At 47.7% G+C, this 26,324-nt stretch overlaps 1 protein-coding gene across 2 annotated transcripts in view; it reads left to right on the forward strand.

Moving 5' to 3' along the window:
* LOC147444781 (dynein regulatory complex protein 9-like) overlaps positions 1 to 25,586 on the forward strand; it is a 38,990-nt gene extending 13,404 nt beyond the window's left edge. Inside the window, exons 3-7 of one of the 2 annotated variants that reach the window (XM_086527320.1) lie at positions 7,460 to 7,663; positions 7,831 to 7,877; positions 7,976 to 8,078; positions 24,843 to 25,027; positions 25,110 to 25,586. In XM_086527320.1, the coding sequence (XP_086383446.1) occupies positions 7,460 to 7,663; positions 7,831 to 7,877; positions 7,976 to 8,078; positions 24,843 to 25,027; positions 25,110 to 25,401 (831 nt within the window). In that variant the 3' untranslated portion in view covers positions 25,402 to 25,586. The remainder of the gene's footprint in view (positions 1 to 7,459; positions 7,664 to 7,830; positions 7,878 to 7,975; positions 8,079 to 24,842; positions 25,028 to 25,109) is intronic. The other variant, XM_086527321.1, reaches the window with a different exon arrangement.
* The last annotated feature ends 738 nt before the right edge of the window (positions 25,587 to 26,324 follow it).

Consider the following 26,324-nt stretch of genomic DNA (forward strand, 5'->3'; position numbering starts at 1 on the left):
GTACTATCACTATCCTCGTCAGACACTGTGGAATAGTCTTCATCACTAGACTCATCCTCATCTTCATAAAGCTCCTCCAATCGTTTCCTTGTATCCATATTATAAAGCTTCTTGGTACCTGTCTTTCCGTAGAGGCTAATCGTACCACGTCTCCAATCTTGAATAGCTCCCATTGCACGTAACCATGGTCTGCCCAATATAATAGGATATGCTCCCAACCCTGCTGGCATCACATGGAAATCAACCACCGCCTTTGCATCATACGCCTCCACTTCTAAGCTCTTTACAACACCCAAACATTTTACTTTTTGATGGTTTGCCAATCTAATCCGGAAGCCTGACACCCCAGTCATTGTATAGCCCATCTTCTCAACGCATGAGTGTGTTATGACACATATTTGGGCTCCACCATCCACATAGCCTTGTCCCAGATTTTTCCTTTTATGCCACACATCTACTATTGGACAAATGTCTGGTAGCTCATCCATCGTTAACACCTTCACTGAACCTCTCTCTGGCTCTTTCTCCATTGGGTTAACCATCCTCTTCCACTGTCGCTTTAGCTTAGGCACCATCTCTATAAGCTGCCCAAAAGTAACATCTGCCTTCCTGCTTGTCAGATCCTCCTTCAAGTCATAGCTTAATTGCCCATCCCTTAGTGGAAAATCTGAAACATGAAACTTGCGACGAGTCCTCCTTTTCCTCTTGGCCTTGACATCCTCGCCTTCATGGCTCTTTCCCTTCTTCTTGCTAGGACCTGGGGCACTTCTTCCTTCCTTTTCCTGTGGTCCTCTTCCCAATAGGCATCACTAATGTATCCTCTAGCTTTGATGCCTTCTCCAAGGTGACTACACTTATCACTTTTGTCTTTCCCTTTTCCTCCTGGGTTAACCCACTGGTTCCTTCTTCTCCCTTAATTTCAATGCCATAATCATTTGACCTAGTTAGCACCTGTCTTGGCAATGGATACATGTCTCCCCCCATCCTTGGTGGCTTATCACATTGTGGGCTGATGTGACCCAACTCTCCGCAATTATAACATGTGGGCGTCTGCCTCCAGAACCTACCATTACTTTGTCCAACACCATTCCTAGGTCTTTCTTCACCTCCTGGCTGATTTGCAAACCTTCCTCGACCTCGATTATTTCCCACTTGACCTAGCATGTTTAGGCTGAGATTCTTCATTAAATCTACCACTTGCCTCATGTCTTGCCTTAGCCCATCATCTTGCACTGCTGTAGTGACCACTGCTGGCTTAACCTGAGGAGTAACAGGAACCACTGGTTCATGATGAACCCCTGGCATGCGACCTTGTAAAGAGTCCATAGGTTGAAATTCAGATCTCATGGGCAAAGACTCTACCCCTAGCTGGCTCATTTTCCTCCGCTTCCACTCTTTGTTCCTTGCTACCTCTAGTGCATCTTCATATGTCCTAGGCTTCTTTAGCTCCACTCTCCAACGTATATACCAGCCAAGAACCTGTCCTTCTTCATCATGTCAGGTGGGGGTACTTGTGGTGCTAAGGCCTTGCACATCCGCTCCCATGCCAATGTAAACTTACGTATGTATGCATCTACTGGCTCACCTTCCTTTTGCACCAAACCCTGTACTTGTCACACTTTGTTAGGATCTTCTATCTTCACAAACTCCACTTCCAATCCATGCCTTAGATTGTCCCAACTCAATCTTGCAGGTGGATCAGCCACACGCAACTCCTCTTCAAATGCTTTGGACCACACTCGTGCATCACTCTTTAAACAGATTTGGAGAAGACGTAACATCTGCGTCGGGTCATGAATCTGGTTGCTAATGCAGGCAACCTCCATATTCTCCAAAAAGTCTTCCACATCTTCATCACTTCTTCCATGAAACTCCGAATAAGAGAAAGCCATGGATACCCAAATTTAATGCTTTGAGAACCCCTTCAAACACACGTGCAAGAATCCAAAACTTTTGACAGACTCAATCCCCAAAAACCTCAATGGAGCTCAACTTTAGATAAGGACAAACACATGCACATCAAATGAGTTTTCATAGTTAATCATCGGAATTACAACAGGCAAAGGACATTCCAGGATCTCTCTTAATCTTCTTGGCCCGAACATAAAGACTATGCACTGTTGGAAAAAAATCTTCCTGGACACATGAACATTTATCTGGATTCTCTGAGTTAAATGAAAAGGAGTGAATTGAGGGCCATTTTGATCATCCATTAAAGTCAACCATGCAGCTCCCAAGAAAGCACACCTGTCTTATCCTCTGATTTTTCCAAAATTTCAGCAGCATAACAGCATAAATGGCTCAAAAGACCAAAAAACCAGTCATCACAACTTGGAAAAATTTTGTCAAAGTTTCCCCAGAAGTAGAGCAGTAAGAATCCAAAATATAGACTGTAGATGTATGCATAAACTAATTTTGGCAAAGTTTCCCCAGAAGTAGAGCAGTAAGAACCCAAAATATAGACTGTAGATGTATGCATAAACTGCCAACAATAGAACCCGAGCATCAATTATGAATCACTAGTACATAGCCTATGGCGAGGTCACGAAAAGGGTGCTCCAGCTACTTGTATCACCGAAAGGATCTCCACATTTGAGAATCCCCCAGCTCAATAAAACCTCACGCTATCGACCCTCACACGAAGGCTTATGCAAATCTCGTATAGTCAAGTCTCATAAATGACTATCTTCCAGACCAAGTCTCAGAAATGGCTAAGACTGCCAAATAAAACCAAGTATGGCTCCACAAAGGCGTACAATGGCAGTTTCCACAAGTAACGTACAATACCAACAGACAATGCGCTCAAGCATGCGCCAAATGATGCATACCCACAACAGCTGCAAGTGACTTCTATTGCTAGTATATCACTGTACTCTAGCTACTTGTACCTATGTGAATCACTTGTACTTGTACCTGTCCCTGTAACCTGTAACCTGTAATCCCAAATCCGAAGCTTGAAGCTCGAAGCAGAAGGTACTCGAAGAAGATCCTCAGTGGAGGCAGCAAAAGAATATGAGTGGGATGGAAACACACAAAACGTCTCTATAATGACCCGACACACACTCTTGGGATGATATACACACACTATGGGGCACCACTCGGCTTACACAACCCACCTGGACGAGATAGGGAACACACCTATGGAGTGAGAGGAGAGAGACTACCCATTTACCCACTCCACACAGACACACACACACACACACACACCCAAAAAACTCAGCTCAAAAGAGGAGAATTTCTGATATTTAGATACAGCTTGGGCCAGCACCAATGGGGCAAATAGCTCACACAATATGGGTAAAATATGCCAGATACAATCACAAATTGGAGCAGAAGCTTCACTCATAGGAGAAACTTACACAGCCAAAACATCAGAAAAACAGTGAGGAATTTGGCAAAATGGACAGCGTCATCGCGTCCAGAACGGCCCAAAACCCCAATCTACAATGTCAGTGCTCAAATCCGATTTCGGATGAGCAATTTACGGCCAAAAACGGCCTCCAAAAACAGCAAAAACATAGTTGCGGCTGTTCCTCCTCTTCTCTCCACGTTTTTTCCTGGTCTTCTCTCAGTTTTTTCAGTTCCCACACTTAGCTTTATTACTTGGGCACCCTTGGCCTTTTAGATGACCTTAAACGGACCCCGAACAGGCCAAAAATTGACCTTGCAGTGCATAGTTGTCACCTTTTTGCATCATCCGCACACCTGGCACTCAGCTTTTTTCAATAATGCATCCCGCCACCACGTGAAGTGGCCCCAAAAGATGGTCCTCATGATGATCTTTCTGCATAATTATCACAAGGAAACACCCACGTTGTGTCCGTACTTATCCACGTGCAAGTATTAACCCCATTCGCCCTCCTGACGCCACTAGATGCCATCTGACGCACCTGCTTACCTCATGTCGTCGACCCGTGGATAGCTTCCTCAAGAAGTTTTACGCACTACCAACTCCTCATTATTATAGAAAAAATACTCTGGTACTGGTGATAGTGAAAATCGATGCACTATGTATATGCTGTCCTACCTGTACACATGTGGGCCCCACGTAACCACCTGGCTTTGGAAAATGGGCAATCCTTTATTCAATGCACCATGCATGTGTATGTACATATGCGCAATCCCTTGCTCCAAAAAACTCTTGACAGCGTTTGCTCTCTCTCTTTCAATTCAGTTGTTATTGAAGTGCTAAATGTCTGTTCAGTCTGTTCTTTTCTATTGGAACGTGGTGCCCGTCTTGTGACAGTGGTATCAGAGCATCAGGCGTGTGCTTTTCTGAAAGCATACTGGTCCTACAAAAGAGCAGATAGAGCAAATTGGCGCTTTCAAAAAAGTCAGTCTTGCTGTAGCTAGAATTTCCACTTCTCAATCTGTCAAAGCAGTTACATCAGTATTAAAGAAAGACTTGTTTTATGTACTCAGAGGAAGCAGCTACTTTCTCATGTTTCTGGCCTGCAACCTGCTTACCCACATCCCTGATGCAATGCTGCATATTAGCACAGAAATAATGCCAAGCCTGTACAGGATCTTTGCCCTCACAACAAAACATTAACCTGCTCAATCAGTTTATGCACAGCCAGCTGAAACGATGAATGCTTCAACAAAGTATTATTAGCCATCAGGGGTCTTGCTAGACCTACATTTTTCATGCTGTAAACAGAAGATGCATCAGACAGACATCATCAGGGGAATATGATCAGACATGGCACATTGAATATCAACTGTCAGCTCAGTAGTGTCTGGTAGCCAAGTATTCCCCATAAAGTAAAGCCTATCTAGCCTGGACCCCGAGGAAACATGAGACTGAGAATGATATGTGAACCCTTGATTTTGATGTAAAGTAGATAACCAGGCATCCTGGAAGTCCCCAGCATCAACAAAGGTTTCCCAAAATTTAGTTTCTAGCTTGGTAATGACAGCACTATCATGGGCCCCACAAACCATGTTAAAATCTCCTCCCACTATGCCAGAGGTATAGTGGACAACCATTGCCATAACTCCCCTCTTAATCTGGGGTTGTTATCTGCATAAATATTGATTATCAACAAAGATCCTCATTCAGTGTCTACAGCAAAGACAGAGCAGCTTCCACTTGGATGATCCAATATCCATTGCGGATTGAGTGAAGCTTAAAGACAAGTGAGCACCCTAGAGTACCCACCTTTAGCTCCTCCATAGAATCTCTCTCTCTCTCTCTCTCTCCCCCAACAGGTCATTTTGGCCTTTTGAAGACGTTAATATAACATTTCATCTCTCTCTCTCTCTCTCTCTCTCTCTCTCTCTCTCTCTCTCTCTCTCTATCAGAGACAGCTCGGACGTTTCTTACTAGAGATACAGAGCCATCGGGACACACTACTACAGCCACACACAACTACACAGACAGAGGGGAGACAGTCGCAGCTCACAGACTTCTTTCAGAGGATTGCCGCCCCTACCTCACTAGACACTCAGAGGGGAGTGACACTCTCACAGGCGGAGGTGAGCCGAGCTAGATGACGACCACGAGTCACAGGCTACAGGGGCGCGAGCTCCCACCACTGACAGATCGAGGAGATCCGAGCCCGGGAGCGCCGTGCCACTGAGGAGCGAGTAGCTCAGATGAGGGCCGACCCGACAACTTTCATCCGGGTAGCCTTGGCACCAGACCCCGCCCATGTACCACATCTTACATCCCCCCATTAGTACAGGATGGAGCTAGATAGCTTGATGCATTCTCATGATTGTACTACCTTGAGCATATAGACATGCATATACCCCTAGAGATAGAGCTCCATCCCTCCTCAGATACTCCACTACCTACATTTAGTTCAGTTTTGTATCAGTTTTGTTTCATTCATTTGTCTTTCCGATAGACGGATGACATACACACCATGTACATTTGATTTGTCTCATAGGCCGATTTCGGCCTGACATAGACGTTAAAAATCTTTCTTTCTTTCTTTCTTTTCTTTCTCTCTCTCTCTCTCTCTCTCTCTCTCTCTCTCTCTCTCTCTCTCTCTCCGTTCAGTTATTGTGAAGTGCTAAAAGTCTGTTCTTTTCAGCTGGCACGTGGTGCCCTGACGTTACAAGAACTATGCTGGATCAACCATTTTTCCATTAGGTTGTTGACTTGGCTCATGATTTCTTCTTGTTGAGCTCTACTCACTTTGTAAGGTGGTCAGGTAGAAGGGGTACTCCCTGTTATCAATTCGATGGTGTGATTCTTTGGTCGCTCCGGAGGCAACTTGCCGGGTAACCCATTTGAGAAACAATCCGCATCAGACTGAATGAAACTGAGACACTCTGACTCGTAACGTCCACAAATTTGAATCCTCAGATTCACTCATAGGCTTGACAAAAATCGAGTGAGCAAAAAAAACTTGATTTCATTAATTTTCCCTTAAGTTTCACATCCAAGACTACATCCTTGCCTTTGCTGCCATTCAATCGGAGCTTCTTAACCCTCGAATCCACTATCATCCTGTTCTTGTGGTGCCAAGACATCCCAAGAGCACATGACACCCTTCAAGGCGCATGATATGAGAGTCTTCGTGCCCAATGTAACCTTGACAAATGCAAGCGAAGCTTGCCAATGAGAGGCATTATGTAACGGGAAGGCACCACGTGCCAATGGAAAAGAACAGATTAGACAACTTTAAGCACTCTGTTACTCCCATAGGGGCCGCTATCTTTACCCTCTCGATCTTGTACTTTAAGATCAAGGCCTCTCGATCTTGTACCTTACCCCATGCTGTGCAGAGCTTGGTACTTTTGTCCTTGTGATCCTTGGCGTCCCCATGAAATCTGCTACAAGTCCTACCTTCGTCTTTCCCTCCCTTGCAGCTTGCTCCTTTGTGGCTTTCGATGTCTCGAGTTTGCCTTCCAGCTTTTTCTTTTCTTTGGACACTCTGCCAAAATGTGCCCGACCTTGCTGTAACCATAGCACTTGCCTTGCTTGAAAAACGTTGCCGAAATGTCGAAGGAATTTCTTGCTAGGTAGAACATTTTGGTTTGATTATTGGCTTACAGGTTTTACCTGCAACAACACTGTTGCAGGTAAAGAAGCCAGGCAAGGCTGTCCCTCTTCATATGTTTTCAGCAGCAACACATGACAAACACAAGCAAAGAAGCCAGGCAAGCTGTTCCTCTTCATATTTTACCTCTCTACCTACCAATCCTGCAGTCATTAGCCTTCAGCAAGGTAATTTGCATGCTGTTTATAGTTTGTCAATCGGAAAATTTTCACTCCTCCTAGGTCTTTACATATTTATCGCGAATATGTTTTAAATTTTGAGCTTGGAAAGGAGAGCTTTGTTTTAGTAGTTTCTTTAGCAGGTCAAGACTCCAAAATTCCATCTTGAAATTTGTTTTGCCTGCTTGTTTCAATGGCTTCCCCAATGTGCAGTAGAGTATGTGGCGTGTCAGAGCGCTATCCAGCAACCCCATGAATAATCCAGCAATGCTTTTCTCTCCCTTTCAGATCGAAGAACATGGGAGTTTTTCATCTTTATCCCAAGTAGTTTCAGACCATGAGGTTGCTGCAAAGAGGGTTCCTGAGAGCATTGAACATATGAAGAGTTTAAATGCAGAAATGCACTCTGTTAGGCAACAAATTCAAGCAGAAGATTTGGCACACAAGGAAGCTGTTATCAACTGGAACAAAACCCTCGTACAGATGAAGCAGGTAATGTCATGAATAGTTTCATTATTACTTTTCACTTGCCTTCATGCATCTTTTCTCGTCTCTTTTCATGCATGTAAATGTATGAGTATATCATATGCATAGCTGCGGGTGTGAAAAAGAGTAAGTCCAAGCGATATGCTGCATGATATAGTGTCCCATTTCTCCAGGAAATAAAGGATCTCAAAGCACAGAACAAGCTTACTGCGAAGTACAGGTAACAGTATGTATTTGATTGATGTCTAGTACGTTTGTAAACGCTATTTGAAACTACTTGTGCCGTGTGCCTAAACATGCTTGATGGAATACTTGTAGGGCAGATATGGCAGTAGCTCAAGCAGATTGTAAGAGAAGACTTAGAGAAGAAAAATTGAATGCATTGAGAGATGAGATCAATCGTCTCACAAATCTAGTTGAGGTATTTCAAAACTTTGGAAAGGGTCATTCAAGTAAGAAAGCAAGGAATAAGGCTGTCTTTAAATTTAACAACATACTGCAATTATTTTGGCAAAGCAAAAGGGCTATTCAACTGAGCAAGCAAGGAACTAGGCTTTCTATAAAATTTTAACACATACTGTGATTATCTTGGCAAAGCAAGAAGTGTTCTAATTACACACTAAGTATGGTAGCGAGGGGATGTCATAATGAATTGTTTGGATAAGATTACCGCTCGCTGCTGCTGCCGTAACCCTCTTGCCATCGCTAAACCCCCCCCCCCCCCCCCCCCCCCCCCCCCTTCCCCGTGCATTGCCTGCCCACAGCTCGCAGCGCGCTACCCACTGCCTGCCCTTTGCCCGCAGCTCACAGCGCGCTGTCCACTGCCCGCCCATTGCTTACTTCCCGTCCCGTGCGCCCTACCCCTAGCCCGCAGCCATTCATTGCGTCCCCCCCCCCCCCCCCCCCCCCCCCCCCCCCCCCGGGTCCTGTCGGCTGGTCTCGTCAGCTCCTTCACGTGCTCGGTCTAGCAGAGGGCCACCGTTCGTCGACGTCACTTCGCCCCCTCTCCACAACAGCAGGCACTGATGGAGGCTCATGCTCCGTCTCAGAGGGACTCTCAAGAAGCCCCCTCACCCGACCCTGCAGAGTTCACCATCCGACTTGCTCTTTCGCCGACAGAGCAAGCGAGCCTTGCAACAAAGGTGGAACACCTTCAGGTAACTTCCGTCATCTGCAAGATTCTTGGCACCAGACCCAGCAGAGGAGAGGTGGGTGATCTTCTTCAGGCCCACCTTCTCGTAGAGGTGGGTAAGATCTTGGATGTTCAGTTCCTCGAAGGCGGCTACTATCCGATAGAGTTCGAGACCTCCGAGATGGCGTCCAAGGTCATCGGATGAGCCCCTTGGCCATCCGAGCAGTTCGAGCCCACTTTCGACAGTGGAGGCATGGTTTTGATCCAGCTACAGATGTTCTGGTAGAGGAGGCAGACCTTCCCATTTCCGCCTGCTTTCCCGGTTGAGGAGGGAGTACCTGTCACTCTTGTCCAGGATAGGCTTAGAGATTGGGACTGTCTTAGAGACACCTCGCATGGCAGCCTTTGAAGGCAGCCGGCATCCCCTCAGTGCGTGTTCTGGTTCGGGACACCCACACTCTCTCGAAGGTCATCCTACTACCTCGAGTAAGTGGAGGTTGGTTCCATCAGAGCGTGGAGTATTCGGGCCTCCCGAATCAGTGTTTCATTTGCAGACACATGGGCCATTTGGCAAAGGCCTGTAGGAGGCCTCGATCCACAGCGCATGTGCAGCCTCCCAGGGCTGAGCATGCCCAACAGCCAGCCACACAGGCTCGTACCTCGATTGAGACCAGCGATCAGACAACTGACGGTTGGTAGCAGGTGCCTGGCCGCCGCCAACAGAGGCAGGCTCGCCCCACTGCTCCCCTGGTGGTCGACCTCCTGCAGCTCAGCAGCACTGGGTTTCAACTGGGAACTGTTTTGACCCCCTTCAGCAGGACCCGCCTGAGGAGGCCCCGTCCACTTAAGTTCCTCCACCTCCACCTCCACCTCCTCTTCCCTCAGACCTTGCTGCTCCCCCCTCCCCCCCCCCCCCCCCTCCACCTTCGACTTCCGTCCCTCCTCTTTCCCCGGTGGGGCCCAGAGTCTCTTCTCCCGACCCCTCCTCCACTCCTCTTGAGACGCAGGGGACTGGACAGGCATCTGCCGCGAGGCGATCTCTTGGTAGTGCTTTCGCTACGAGCCGTGTGGCTTGAGAGGGGAAGCCTCACTTGAGGCCGCCTTTTTTGGTGCAGACTTCTCCTTTTGCACAGCAGTCCCTAGAGGGTTGACTAGCTTTGACATTCGTAGACGTTGGGACTTCTTCGACTACAGCTTCACACGGTTCCTGAGTGACTCTTCTCCTGACCTGGAGGAGGCTTGCTTTCGAGTCCACGTCCTCTTTCTTGCAGCTAGAGGCATTGAGGCTTTGGACACAACGGTGGGTTTCTCCTTGCTGTTGTGTAGTAGGGATTCCACAAAGTGGACCCAACACACAGTTCTTGATTGGCTTCAGATTCAGGCTACTGAGTTCTCACACCACAAAGGGGACTGAGGGGTGATAGATTTGGTGCAGACACTTTGGCCTCTAGCCAAGTTTAGCGTGACGCCTCCGGATGCAGCGGGTTGCAGATACATTGTGGTGCATTTTTTTGTTATCAAAGCACTCCTTGTTATGTATTTGTATATGAGGATTCTGATGTAGCCCTTCGGGTTGCACGCTCGGCTTGGGCCTGGGCGGGACAGTCACTCCTTTCGCGCTTGTCTACAGGTCGTTCGGATGCGGATTAGTTTCCATCCAAACCAGCCTTTAAAAAAAGGGAGGTTGGTTGCTGTGGCAGCATCTGTTTTCTCTCACTGACTCCATGAGGATCATCTCATGGAATGTGCACGGATCAGGAGGGCCTCAATTTCAACGTCAGAGGGGTCGACTGCGTCAGGAGCTTCAAAGATGCCTTGTGGGTGGTGAGATTGACATTCTTATGCTTCAGGAGCATCATCTTTGTGGGAGCCGCAATAGACGGTGTGGTCAGATTTTGCATGGTCACTATGAGATGTTTTGGTCAGCTGCATTTGGACCTGGAGGCATCTAGGGAGGGGTATGTATGACTATTGCGGATTCTTTACAACAGGCCATTGTGGGCAGAGGGATTATTGTGCTAGGCAGGGCTCAATGGATCACTATGCAGGTTCAAGGTTGTCTCATGGGCTTCCTGAACATCTATGCGCCCAATGTGGCGAGTGCATGTGCAAAGTTTTGGTCTCATATTGTTGAGTCTCTGCCATAGACAGAGCAATGGTGCATCGGGGGTGACTTCAACATGTTGGAGCACCCGTCTGACAGGATTGGAGGTAGCCATACTACTGTGCATGGAGTTGAGCTGGCAGCTTGGGAGAGGTTTCATTTGTGTGGCAGCATTCTAGCTTTGTGAGGTCTCCAGACAGCTTGCTGGCCTTCTCTCATTCGGACCGCAAAGTGGGAGGAGTGAATCTATCTCGGATAAGATCGCTTCTACACTAATGACCACTTCTGTGACTTGGGTGGGACAGTTTGCATTCTGGCTGGGACTTCTTTTTCGGACCATGCACCAGTGATCCTCACAGTGACAGATAGACAGAGGAGGGGGAGCACGATGCTTCATATCCCTGAGAGGGTTTTGCTGGACTCTGCGCTTAGAGAGAAGTGGTGGCTCTTTGGACAGAGGGCTTAGACATGCAGGACTCTCCTGCTCATAGAGTGGCCTTTTGACTTGCTCAGCTCAGTCGGCTTTTTCTTCAGGAGTCCATAGCCCGCCTGGCTGCAGCGAGAGAGGAGGAGCAGCGTCTCCGGCAGGGCGTTGCTTCCTTGCAGAGGATGCAGGAGCAGCATCCAGACAGTCCTTGGTTGGAGGAGCATTTGCAGTAGGCTCGCCATGAGCTTGCCATCACAAAGGAGAGGCGCCATGAGTTTGCTTTCCATCGACAGGCATCTCAGTGGACCCAAGTGGGTGACAGAGTGACAGGGCTTTCTTTGAGATAGTGGGACACCGACATACGTAGGCCATGATCAGCCAGTTGAGGAGGCCTGACGGGTCAGTTGCTTCAAAGCCAGAGGACATGCGCGCGGTTGCTACTGACTTTTATCGTGGCCTGCTATCAGCAGAGCCTCAGTCAGGGCGTCGGGATGCATGCAGAGAGCAGGTTTGGGCACATATGCCTTGTCTTGTGACTGAGGAGATGCGCCAGAGGCTTGAGCTGCCTCTTCAGCTAGAGGAGCTCCATGTGGCCCTCAGTGCACTTCCCCGTGGCAGCTGTTCAAGTGAGGATGGTTTGACTCCCAACTTTTTCTTAGAGTACCAGGACTTGCTTGGCTCAGATCTCTGCAGTGCTTTTCAGTACATCCTGTACACAGAAGAGATGCCTGACAGCATGAGTGAGGGTTTGATTTACCTCATTCCCAAGGAGGGTGGCTCCTTGGATGAGATCCGACAGTGACGGCCCATCACCATCCTCAACTCGGTCTACAAAATTCTTGCCAAGAATCTGAGTTTGAGGATTCAGCCACTTCTAGAGAGCATCATACATGGGACACAGACAGTTTTTGTCAAGGAGCGTAGTATCCTTTGACAACATCTTTACGTTTTGGGAGGCTTCTATCCTCGCTCGCCTTTGTGGTGAGGATGTGGTGATACTTCTTCTCGATTCTGAAAAGGCCTATGATAGAGTTGACTGGGACTTTTTGGAGGGCACTCTACGTAGGATGGGCTTCTGAGATGCCTGGATCAGAGGTGTGTTAGCTCTCTACAGACGGACACACAATCAGGTACTTTTGGCAGGTGGTAGAGGTGATCGCTTCATGCTCACACGTTTGGTTAGACAAGGCTGCCCTCTTGCCCCTTTTCTCTTTCTGTTCTATGCTGAGGCGATGAGCAGATTTTTGGCTTCACAGCAGGTTGGTCTACGTGGCTTATCCCTATTCAGGGCGATGAGCTACTTGATGCTGAGTTTGCAGACGACTCAGCTTTGTACTTGGAGGGCTAGGAGGCCAACCTTCACAAGTGTAAGCAGGCTCTTGAGACCTTTTGTTGTGCATCAGGTGTACGGATCAACTGGAGAAAGACAATGGCTTTCTTGGTTGGCAGTGCTCCTACGCTTGATTGGCTGCGAGACGAGGGTTTCAGATGGATTCCCCAAGGGATTGCAATTCAGTACTTGGGCTGTCAGGTTGGTTTGGACTTGTCTCCTGAGCAGCAGATTGCTTCCCTCCTTCTGTCCATCAAGAGGAAGCTGTTACATTGGAGCTCCGCACGACTTTCTCTGGTAGGCAGAGTTGTAGTGGCCAACCAGGTGTTGTTGGCTACTATGTGGTACATCACATCTTGTTGGATCTTTTCGAGTTCCTGCATCAGCCAGGTAGAGAGGCTGATCAGGAATTTCCTTTGGTCAGGGCGCGACACTCGGATAGCCCGGTGTCCTATGGCACATTAGGTTTGGCTTCGTGTCCTTCGGCTGATGCCAACTTTTTCCACAGCATGACAGTACACTTGGGGGGCAGTTGCTTGGTCCACTCTCACGGACCCGGCACTACAATTTGAGCTATCCTCCACCAGCAGGATGATAGTGATCCAGGGGGGTCGACTTACACTCCAGCTTGCTACAAAGCTTACTCCACAGGAGTGGTGGAGAGAGAGAGGAGTGTTGGGAGCTCATCTGCGGCCTGACACTCTGGTTCATGTGGCGGGCCTCCTCCTTCCGCATCTTCGAGACTTGCCTGTACCACCAACAGAGACAGTTGGCTAGAGCTGATCCATACCCTCAGGGGACAGTTCGAGAGACTCCAGGGCAGCTCTGACCGCATGCGGGAGCATAGAGAGGCTTTCCTTCGACTCTGGCGCCCTGGGCCATGGTCCAGGGTGGGCTCAGATGGCACTACCGTCCACCTGTGTGGCTTTTCCCTCCTCCCATCTCCTGATTTAGCCTCATTGCACATATGCTGTTTTTTCATTGGGAGAGTCTTCCCTTACGATTGCTGTAGACCTCTCTAGTAGAGGTGGTGGTAGACCTATGGGCTTCTATTAGTTTCATTAACTAATAGAAGGATTATTTTCTCGGAAAAAAAAAGTATGGTAGCGAGGGTGCCAATAATTCTTTAAACTAATTTTTAATATGCTGGAGGACCAACAGGGCTATGCATATTTACAACTCAACGGGAGCTACTACGAAAGGTCAGATGTAGTTGAGGGATAGTATACTATGACATATTGGTTTTGAATTTTTTTTTGATGTAGCTCACTTGAGCTTTCTCTTTCAACGAGAAAACATCGTCATCCTCAGTTGTATATCTGTTGTCCCTCTGGCCTTTTTATTTCAAGATTTCACTCCTCTCTCTCTCTCTCTCTCTCTCTCTCTCTCTCTCTCTCTCTCTCGACCTTATCAATCTCCTTCCAATACAATGCCTCTCAAGTCCAAAGGAAGAAGACACACACAAGATATACTTTCACGCCAGAGACAGATTCAGTCTATGTGGAACAGATCTATAATAGGATGTGGGCAGCCGAGCCAGTATATACTGTAGAGGAGATTACTTCTCAGCTAACAGAGATACTACATGGAGCAGCACAAGAGGCATACCCACATACTCAGCCTGATCAGAAGAGAGGATCTGGGAACATGCCTCAAAACAGTTGGTACGACGAGGAATGCAGAGGGACGAGAACCCAGGTCCAGAAAGAGCTTACACTTGGGATCATCACATATAAGCAGTCTCGGATTGCTCTTCGACGTATAGTACGTCGCAAGAAAAGGGCATTTTTAGCCAAACTGGAGAAGGATTTATATCAGCTCTTCTTGAGTCAAGACTCACATGAGGCCTGGCGTTTATTTCACGAGCACTCACCTTCGACAATTACTTCTCTTGAGATTTGGGGTCAATATGTAACATCATTATATACGGTATCTGGACAGCCTCCATTACCAGATCCGCTAGAGCCACGCTCTGCTACTAGTACTTTCTTTACTGCCGAAATGGTGGAAAAAGCCATTGATAAGATGAAGACAAGAAGAGCATATGATCATGAGGGTTTAGTAGCAGAACATCTGATCCATGCAAGGGATCTACTTTCAGAAGTCCTTTCTCGTCTGTTTAATCGGGTCATGTGTGAAGGATTACCTGAATCTTGGAAATTATCTACTATCGTACCTATTTTCAAGTCAGGGGATCCTATGATACCTGGGAACTACCGTACCATTATGGTGGGTCACACATTGACCCGACTGTACGCATCCATTCTGGAACAAAAATTGAGTAGATGGGCAGAGAATGAGGGCATAAGGGCAACAGGACAAGCTGGATTCAGGAGGGGTTATTCCACTTTAGATCACATTCTTACGCTCAGAGCCATTATTAAGGAAGGAAGAGCAAGCGGGAGAAAAGGCCTCCGTACCGCACGCGATTACCCGAGCGGAACTAGCTGCCCCTCCAATAGAAATTGAAGCTCTTACCAGATCAGTGTCCTTTATACATGGTTTATGGGATACAAATAATTGCCGATATACTAGATTGGCCCTCGAATCCTCTCGACAATTAGCAATGAAAGGAGATACATCATGCTGGTATGCGCAACTGTCCTCGTGGTTTCACAGACACGGGTTCAGTATGGAAAGATTACCCCCCTTCCAATACTCTCTTGAGGCTCCATCACTGGCAATCACACGAACGGAGATTAATAAAATCATCCGCCAGGATCTTATACAGTTGGACACTAAGAGGACATGGGTAGACCCTACACAAGAATTGGGCACGAAGATGGCCGACTACAAAGAAAACTTCCTACAGTTATCTGAAGATGGCTTTGTGATTCGCCCGAGCTACATGGATACCCACCTGTCTCATGGTTTGAGATGTGCTATTGGTCATATTCGTACATCCTCACACCAGTTGGAAATTGAATTTGGCAGATTTAGGGGAATCCCACCTGAGAGCAGAATTTGCAAGTTATGTGGAATGGAACCGGAGACAGAATTACACTACATATGCCACTGCACCGTATACTATGAGATACGCGGGCGTTTCCATTGCCTGTTTAAAGAAGGCTTTGGACCTCTAGATAGAGTCATGCAATACCAAGATCAAAGGTGCTTAGGCCTGTACCTATTGGAACTACATCGGCACAGGGATAATCTAATGAGAAGACAAAGAGCACTACAGCCTCAGAGGCAGATCACAGATTTCTTCGGATCGAGAGAAGCAGGAATGGAAGGAGAAGCGAGAGGCCAGCAGCGAGCACAAAGGAGTACCCACATTCATACCAAAGGCACCCTCATTGACAGGGCGATTGAGCTTAGGAAATCGAGACGACCACGACCGAGATGCAGAAGCACACTTCACCGGAGGAGACTACAACAAAGGATTAGAAGCATTCTAGCCAGACACCCAGAATGCTCCTAAGAAGTTTATCTAATACTTTGTATTTAGTTTTTCGCATTTATTTTCACATTTTCACACTTTTCAGACATTGTAACAGACTCATCACTTTTGTATCAGTTTGGTCTCATAGGTCACTCTGGCCTTTTGAAGACGTTAATATAACATTTCATTTCATTTCATTTCACTTCTCTCTCTCTCTCTCTCTCTCTCTCTCTCTCTCTCTCTCTCTCTCTCTCTCTCCCCTGCGCGCTGCCCCCTCCTGCTCTCTGCTGCCCTCCCCTGCGCGCTGCCCCCTCCTGCTCTCTGCTGCCCTCCCCCGCGCGCTGCCCCCTCCTGCGCGCTGCCCCCCCCCCCCCCCGTGCGCTGCTCCCTCCTGCGCGCTGCCCCCCCCCCTGTGCGTTGCTTCCTGCACGCCAAGACGGATACATACCCACACACACACTACACACATACACACACGTTGAGTGCTCTCTTCCCCTTCTCCCCTCTTCTTCACAATATGAAGAGAGGGTAGCTACGAAGACAACCATGTCTTCCCCCATCATCAAGACGCCGACACCGACAACGAAGACAACCTTCATGCTCACGAACAAGAGGCTTGCACAACTGGAGAAGGACATGAAAGAATGGCGGATGGAGAGAGAGATATGGAAGGAGGAGAAAGCCACCCTCATCAAGCTATGGAACGAAGAGAAGGAGGACATGAGAGCGGAAATCCAAAATCTCAAAGAGGAGAAGGAGAGAAGGGAACGGGAGAACGAGAAGGAGAGGGAGAGATGAAGGAAAGAGCAAGAAGAGATGAAGGCACAAATCGATCTCCTTCATGCTTCCATCACATCCCTCACCCCCGAGGAAGGAGAGATTAAAGAGGAGGCTAAGGAAGCCCTCAAGGAGGAGATCACCAAAGCCCTTACCGCAAGCATAGAGGACAAATTAGAGGCCACCAAAGAAGGATGGGTCGAAGTGGTCAAAAAGAACATCAAGAAGGTAGCAAGAGAGGAAGCCCAAAAAGATGAGGTACTCATCGTACACACAACCATCGAAGAGGAGAAGATGCGACAAGCTCGCCGTCTCAATGTGCGAGTGACCGGCATCAAAGAAGAAGAAGGGTCTACACCTGAGAGCGATGGGAAAGCTTTATGCAAGAAAGTGGGATACAAGGAAGAAGAGATCCCTTTCTCCAAAGTTTGGAGAGCCGGCAAAGATCCAAAGAAGAGAGCTCTCATCCTCCAATTCGCCTCCGAGGAGTCTCGAACTTCCTTCCTCCGAAAGAGGGTCATCTTGAGAGGGATAGAAGGCCCCCCGATTTACCTTGATGATGACCTCACAAAGATGCAACAAGATCACCGTCGCGCGTGCATGCCTCGAGTCCACCAAGCCCGCAAAGAAGGGAAGAAGGCAGTATATCGAGATGGTAGGGTTATCATTGATGGCAAGACCATCGCATAGGGACTCGCGGCTTGTGGGACACACGAGGAGATTCATGTCACGGTTTGGAATTGCAATGGAGACCTATGGACACACCCAGAGAGACTTGAGGAGGTGATGAGAGGTCGAGACATCATTCTACTTACAGAGACACACGAGAGCCCGGAGAGAGGGTTACCACGGATACATGGATTCCAGTGGGAGTCTCTACATCGAGGATGTATGCGCCAGCACACCACTCGCGGTCAGGAGGAGTGGCCATACTCTTCAGACAGGGGCTTCACAGCAGACTACAGATTGTTGCCCGGGACCCACAGGCCCGCTACATGTGGATTCGCCTCGAGCTCTCACGAGACAGGATCGTCTACATTGCCCTTTGCTACTTTGCTCCCACAGGCTCCAGATTCGCCCCTATTGAGCAGGAGTCACCGTACGCATGCCTCACGGAGGAGATTATGGAGTACTCCACACTGGGTGAAGTCTTCCTTATGGGAGACTTCAATGCTCGTACGCGCAGTGATCCATTTCACACATGAGCTAGCCTCTCTTTACTCGGCCAAGGTCGAACATGGCCTATGCCTCCTCCACCCATCCACACCACTCTCAGTTCTCACATCACATATCTCTTCCGTTCTCCACACTTCAGCTATTAGCTCTTTTCCACACACCACTCACACAGGACGCACTCCCCCCCCCCCCCCCCCCCCCCCCCGGACTATGCCTCAGAACCGCTGGTATGATGATGAGTGCAGAGAGCTATACCGACGCCTCCGTGCACGGCGAGCCTTAGGAGAGATCACAGAGAGAGAGGCCAGACGGCATATGAAGACGATGACACGCCAAAAGCGGCGAGCATTCGAAGAGGCACAGGAGCTTGAGCTATACCGCCTATTCATGAGCATGGATAGCGCGACGGCATGGCGCACCCTGCGTGAGCCACGTCCGACTACAGCTATTGAGGATCCACAGATATGGCATGATTATGCAGAGCGACTTTATGAGGTGCCAGGGCAGCCTCCTATCCCACAGCCACACGAGCCACGCCCCACGTACTCCTCCTTCTTTACAGCAGAGATGGTAGAGAGGGCCATACGCTGCATGCAGCACAGACGATCAGCTGACCATACTGGATTACAGAGTGAGCACATCATTTATGCGGCCTCCACTATAGCCCCGTTGATTGCACATGTCTTCAACCGGGTTATAGGGGAGGGCTTCCCAGAGGAGTGGACACAGCACACCATAGTGCCTATCCACAAATCTGGCAACACCTTGGACCCAGGGAACTACAGGACTATCATGATTGGCCACACGATGGCCAAGCTATATGGAGCAGTACTTGAGGCACAGCTCAGCTGCTACGCAGAGACCGAGGGTTTACGAGCTCCAGGCCAGGCAGGTTTCATACGAGCTTTCTCCACCACTGACCACATCTTCGTTCTGCGCTGCCTCATTGATGGGGCAAAGGCGCGGAAGAAGAGGCTTTACTGCTGCTTTGTGGACTTCCGCAAGGCCTTTGACACAGTCCCACGCGAGAGACTCTTCCAGCGCCTTCATAGCATTGGGGTACCAACAGAGATGATTTGGGCCATATATGCTCTCTATGAGAGGGTGACGGGTCGGGTTCGTTGCCCAGGCGGTTTTTCAGAGACCATTGCTAGCACCATTGGTGCCACTCTCCCCGACACTCTTTGGGCTCTACATCGACGAGATCTCCGACTACATACTGCGAGCAGGGGGAGAGGGGAGCGACTTGGCAGGTACTCCGGTCCACATCATGTTATATGCTGATGATATTGTGTTGATTTCAGAGTCACCCGAGGGCTTGCAACGCCATCTTGAGGCCTTGGACGAATTCAGCACACACAGGGGGTTGACTGTGAACCTTGGCAAAACCAAGGTTATAATCTTTCACACATCCAGTGCAGTGAGGAGCGCCGCCACCTTCACAGCAGCAGGAGGACAGGTTGATGTAGTCACCTCCTATGTCTACCTTGGCATCACATTCACCAGCCTACCAGGACCCTTCACTATGAGGCAGGCTGCTGTTGACAGGCTCACCCGAGGATATGCAGCTCTGGCCATGCTAGAGCGGAGATGCCACCAGGCACACTTTCAGGAGCCCCGCACGAAGGGGTGGCTTTTCGACACCTTAGTCACCCCGGCCTTGATGTACTCAGCGGCAATATGGGCACCAGGATTGACAGCTGACCAGTGGACACAGCTTGAGAGACCACAGGTATGTATGATCTCACGCTTGCTCCGCAGCAAGAAGACAGTGCCACATGACATTATTAGAGCCGAGCTCGCCACACCACCTATGGTTGTAGAGGCACTATTCCAGACAGTTTGCTTCATCCAGAGGATGAGAGAGCTACCTCCTGACAGACTTACCCGTAGAGCATTTGAGGCAGCTATACAGCTATCAGAGAATGGGCATGAGAGAGCATGGTACTCACAGGTCAGAGCATGGTTTGAGGGACACGGTCTTGACATGGAGAGCCTACCACCATTCCAGTACGACCCCCACTCACCATATGTTCACCTCTCTCGCAGTGAGAGGAACTTGGTATTGAGACAGGATCTGTGGCAGCTATACACTAGGAGAGTCTGGGAGGCACCTGGCTTGGGGACGAGGATGTCAGATTACAGAGACCAGTTTCTCACCATATTGTCTGGGGGGTTCATACAGAGACCACGCTACATGGACACATATATGCCACATAGCTCACGGGTGGCGATTGGTCAGCTGAGAGTGGCTTCACACAGGTTAGAGATTGAGATCGGGAGACATACTGGTGTTCCCAGGGAGGAGCGGATCTGCAGAGCCTGCACAGAGGAGGTGGAGAGTGAGGAGCACTTTGTATGTAGATGCAGAGCATACACTGAGATCAGAGGCAGGTATGAGGCCTTATTCAGAGGACAGCCCACTCTCCGAGAGATCATGGAATCTCGAGATCAGAGACAGCTCGGACGTTTCTTACTAGAGATACAGAGCCATCGGGACACACTACTACAGCCACACATAGCTACACAGACAGAGGGGAGACAGTCGCAGCTCACAGACTTCTTTCAGAGGATTTCCGCCCCTCCCTCACCAGACACTCAGAGGGGAGTGACACTCCCACAGGCGGAGGTGAACCGAGCTAGACGACGACCACGAGTCACAGGCTACAGGGGCGCGAGCTCCCACCACCGACAGATCGAGGAGATCCGAGCCCGGGAGCGCCGTGCCACTGAGGAGCGAGTGGCTCAGATGAGGGCTGACCCGACAGCTTTCATCCGGGTAGCCTTGGCACCAGACCCGCCCATGTACCACATCTTACATCCCCCCATTAGTACAGGATGGAGCTAGATAGCTTGATGCATTCTCATGATTGTACTACCTTGAGCACATAGACATGCATATACCCCTAGAGATAGAGCTCCGTCCCTCCTGAGATACTCCACTACCTTACATTCAGTTCAGTTCAGTTTTGTATCAGCTTTGTTTCATTTGTCTTTCCGATAGACGGATGACATACACACCATGTACATTTGATTTGTCTCATAGGCCGATTTCGGCCTGATATAGACGTTAAAAATCTTTCTTTCTTTCTTTCTTTCTCTCTCTCTCTCTCAAAAGGGGCTATGCAGCATTATGAGGTCTTGAGGGGATGTGTTCCCAGGTACAATTTCAAGATCCTTGCACTAAGTTGTGATTGTTTGATACCTTGGTTACATCTACAACATTATATGGAGTGCAGATATGGGGCCTTAGCATAGGGCGCATGCATGTTGATTTGCAAAGGAATAGCCAAAGTCCATGCGCATGACCTCGTCACACGCCGATCAACACTCTCCACTCCCTGTGAAGCAGCCGAATAATCTCCTTCTGCTCATTTCTGATCTGCAGCTCCACCTCGTCCATAGCACTTGGATCTGCCACCATCTTCACACGTGACCATGCTCCAGACCGAGGGAGTGCTCGAAGGGAGAGCATTCGTAAAGGGAAGCTTCCTGTTCGTTCTTCTCAGAAACGGGCAAACGAGGCTATTCGTCTCTTTCAGGCTTCGACATATGTAGTAGAAGGATGATGCTGGTCAGAGACAAGATAACCTAGATTCGGCACAAATGCCCATGATGGCAGAGCCAGAGTACGACGAAGAGGGCAATGTTCTGATGGATTGGGACTTGCTCTCTTCAGCGGAGTCTTCACCTGCATCTGATGATGACTTTTGAGGATGGGGCCATCACCCATGTCACATGGGCTAGCTAGCTACTGAGTGCTCTGTGCTACTATTTAGACTCACTTTTTGAGTTGGATGGTTTTATTTGTGACATTTGTACGCTCTATGATGAGCCTTTTGTTATAGCCTGTAGGCTATATCACCTATGGTACTTTGAGATTTTTAGTATTGATGTGTTATTTCAGATCTCATTTGAGCTTTGATATTCTTGTCCGATCATCAATGTCGTGTTAACTTTGAAGTCTTTTGTAGTTACACAGTATGTGGTTGTCTTGTTACTTGTAAAACATGTCTTTAAATGTCTTTATAAGTTGTTGCCTTCTCTCTTGTTTTTTATAATGTCCTAGAAAATTTAGTAGATTGAGGTTTTTTTACAAGAGTACGTATTTTTATGTACATAAATTTTTTTCTATACGGAACTATGTACAGTACGTACATACACGCCACGTATAGTACGTTCTAAACCACCTTGCTGGTTATTCACAGATCCATCATCCCCCAGTCCCATTCCTTCCGAATGTCCTTCTCAAAGTAGGCGGAAGAAATTGTTCATAGAATTCAGATCTGAATTGAGTCCACATTTGGGCTTGTGTACCTTCCAGAATCTTGGCTAAACACCAGTTGCTTGCCGTCTCCTTGAGATACATCCCAACATGATGCAACATGGATTTTTCGGTGAAGTTTCCGTTGGCAAAAGCAACTTTAAACTGTCTGATGAAGACAGTGCCTTGGAATGTCTCTCCGTCCTGTATAATTGTCAAACTTGACATCCTTGTCACCCGATTTGAAAACCCCGCATCTTGTGGTGACACTTGCAGTTATCCTTCTTGAACTTGGGCTTCTCTTTAGTATTACATAGAGAAGTAGTATGTGTTCTCTTCTTTGAAAAAGGCTTAGATACTATATGAGAAGTGGAAGTAGTAGTATAATCAAGAGAGTATGCTGGAGAAGAGATAGAGACATTTTTGCTTTCGTTCAGCACAGAAAGTTCTTTTTCTTGGTCCTTACTCTTGGAAGGCCATTTGTTCCAATCCGGAGATTCCTCGTGCACTTCGGTACCTTTTTCTGCATTTTCCTCATGTAGGGTGTTACCACCGACAGGATTTTACCTGACGCCCATTGGCATATGTTCCTTGCAGCTTCTTGATTCTGCGTCCAAAGCCTTCTGGACAGCCTGCAGCATGAGAAGCTGCGGCAATTCCACTAGTTGAACTCGTACTTGTTGAAGTTTGTCTTCAACGGTTCTTCCGTGTCTCGTCATTGTTTTTCGCTTCCTTTCTGCTAGCCATTGGTGGTGTTCCTCTCTTGCTGGTGGCTGCTTTGCTGGCTTCGACACAAATCCTGTTGGTTTCCTTTTTCGGTGGTGTTTTTTAGCGGCTATTTGGTGGTTGCTCGTGGTTCCTTCATAGCTTTCAGCCTCTTCTCCCTCATCCTTCAACCTCTTGTGCACGGGTTGCATCTCAGCACGTCTGCTGATGCTGTCTTGGACTTCTCAAGTAATTCCCCAAACTTGGGTGGTTTCCTCTTCACTGCAGCTTGATGGTGCTTATATTTTCGAGGTTTAGGCAGATACCCTCTCCCTCTTTCCCCTTTCCCATAGTACTTTTTATTCTTTGTAGGAGGGGTCTTTTCCCTTGGCGTGTTTTTCAGTTTTTAAGTTTTATTTCAGTGTGGCCATTGGCCTTGGTAACTGCCTGTGGGCGTCTAACAGTTTTCACTTCCCCACCGTTTTGGGGCTCCAAGGGGGGTCAAGTAATAGAATGTCATCTGTCTTTTAGAGAGAGAGAGAGAGAGAGAGAGAGAGAGAGAGAGAGAGAGAGTCGTTGGCATGGCCTCATTCAATGGTCACTTTTCACTAACTTGGTTGTAATTGGTGTAGCATCGTTATCGTCACCCAATGTGTCACGTGGATGTTCTATTGTCACGTGCACATCTAACCCTACGTGCATGTGGACGAGTTGCAACTCCTACTTCTAGGGTTTAGGTCACAGCCTCTTGTGAGCCTGTATGTAGGACGTGCATGTCCAGGCACTTAGAGTAGTTGCATACCCTTTGATTGCACAACCCATTAGCACCGAGCATAAGCATTACCCCGCATGTGAACCCCAATTCGCATGTGAACCCCAATTCATCGCATATGAACCACCTTTTAGCCGCGTGTGAACCACGTCTTATAAGGTCACTTAATAATAAGTGACTGGCAATCTTAATAAGAATCGTGGGGCTGATTTGTGACCTGCTAGCAACCTGGAAGTATATAAGCAGCCCCTTGGGCCCTAGAAACGTTGTAAACGTTGGCAAGAAAGAGCAGGAGAAGAAGGGCTTCAGCGCAAGCAGCACAAGCGCTCTCTCTTCAGCAGTATCCCAGTGTTTTCTCCATCAGCATGGTCAGAGTTTTTCCATCAGCGATTCAGCCCTTAGCCTCGTCGTACCCTCAACATTCAGCCCTCAGGCACTCGCAGATTTCAGCCATCAAGTCTCAGAAGCCGTAGCGTTTTCAAAGCACCTCAGCCGGTCGCAAATTTCAGCCCTCAAATTAGTTAGCATCTTCAGCGTTTTCAGATTTCAGCACTAAGCCTGGCAAGTACCAAGCATCCTCAGTCTATCCATCAGTTCCTTCGCAATATCTCGCATTTACCGTCAAGCATCTCAGCATCTAGTACCATTGCACCAGCATTTGTGCAATCTAAAGCAAATACCTCTCTAGCAATAGAGAGGGGGCCCTTGGAGGGGGGTTTGGGACCCCATCTGGTCTCTCTCTCTCTCTCTCTCTCTCTCTCTCTCTCTCTCTCTCCCCCCCCCCTTCAGTCTAAAGGAACCTTGAGTACACATTGAGCACTCATCCTGAGCATACACCATAAATCACTTCTGCTGCACTTAACATCTACTGCCAGTCAAAGCCAACTCGTAGACTTGGTAAGCCTAGAGAATTATGTGCCGGCTCTTTTCTGAACCTGTTCGTAAGTCTTGCATGCCGAGAGGATCTGTTACATCAATTAGTACCCCTCCATAGCCCCCATTTTCATAAATAGACTTGTCATGATACCTTGTCAAGGCTGTAAGTTCTTAACATAAGATAATTTTTTTCCTTTCTCCTCTTTTTCTCTCACCAACGTTTACATTGAGTTTCAGGTAGAAAAGAGAGTCAATGTTGTTTGTACGGATTTTCTCAAGAAGCAAAACTTGACATTGATGGAAGAGGCAATCAGTTTGGCAACTGGGCATGAGAATGATGTGCTATACATGGATGTGATGTTGAACAAATTAAGAGACCAAAAAATTGAGGAGGAAAAGTCGTTGTCAGAGTTAGAGCCAAGGTGACTTACTTTCTATCTTGGTCAATTTGGAACTCGTATTGGTGAACGTTAAATATGTGCATTTGACTCTTTGATTGCTTAGGTATATGGCTGAAATGTCGAAAATAATAGCTGAAAAGAAAGAGATAGAGAGACAAAAGACTATGAGCATTGATGAGTTGCGCAAATTTGAGACCCAGACTATGGCTGCCATCAGAATCCAGAGAATTTGGCGAGGCCACATGGATCGTGCAAAGCACACACAAGAGCTCAAGAAAATTGCTAAAAAGCGAAAAGAGTTGAGAAACAAGAGCAAGAAAGAGAAAAAGGAGAAACAAGGGAAGGAGGATGGGAAAAAGGACGGTGGAAAGAAAAAAGCGAAAAAGAAGAAATGACAACATGTAGAATCTCCATCCCTTAAAAATTGTCAGATATTTTCAGGTGATTTAAACAAACAAAAGTTTGCCTATGTTTTTGTGAATGGTGGGTATGTCTCACACAGGATTGCTAAAATTTGATTGTCTGTTGTTGCATACTTTAGTGAACTTTTCTAATGAAAGGTGTCTCTTAGCATTTGAAATCAGCTTAATGTTACATTTGTGAAACAAATTATCATATACAACGAATTAAACTAAGTCACCTAGGTACCTAAAACATATCAACTTAAACTGATGCAGTTTAGTAGCTCATGGTGCAAGGAAGTGACCTCCTACACTCCATTAGGGCCGCTTCTAACTGTGACATACACTTCCTAGGTGGGGCTAAACATGGCCTAGGTAGGTCTTCTAGTGAACTTGTGTATTCAAGTGTCGGCCATCTTGTGGGTTGAGGATTTTCCCCTCAATTGGTCGAATGCAATATCCTTCCTTGGGCCTTTCAAGCAATTCACCCTTGGTACATGTATGAGCAGCTAAAATTCGAAGATCTTCAAACATATCTACAAAATGTAGACATAAATGCCAAAGAAATTTCATAATGCTTACCTTGTCAACAAACAACACATAGCAACATGACCTATCAATACATCCATTGGCTTTGGTCCTTGCATTTGTCTCTCCCAAAGCGGATGTTAATCATGCTCATAACCAAAGCCAAGGCTGGTTGTTGTCTTATGGGCTTAATTTCGATCATTTAAACGTCTCTAGGAATTGCACTGACTTCTTTAGTTTAAAGAGGGTCAATAAATCCAATATACATGTCCCTGAGGTCCTTTTTGTAATCTCTATAACCACTTGTTTGGTTCTCATTCTAGCATCTTGTTGTGCGTGTAGCATGGATGAGTTCCTCTACTGATCCTTATGCTAATCAAGAGCATCTT

This window comes from Adiantum capillus-veneris, chromosome 13 (genome assembly GCF_014529385.1).
Source record: "Adiantum capillus-veneris isolate H3 chromosome 13, ASM1452938v2, whole genome shotgun sequence".
Lineage (NCBI taxonomy): Eukaryota > Viridiplantae > Streptophyta > Polypodiopsida > Polypodiales > Pteridaceae > Adiantum > Adiantum capillus-veneris.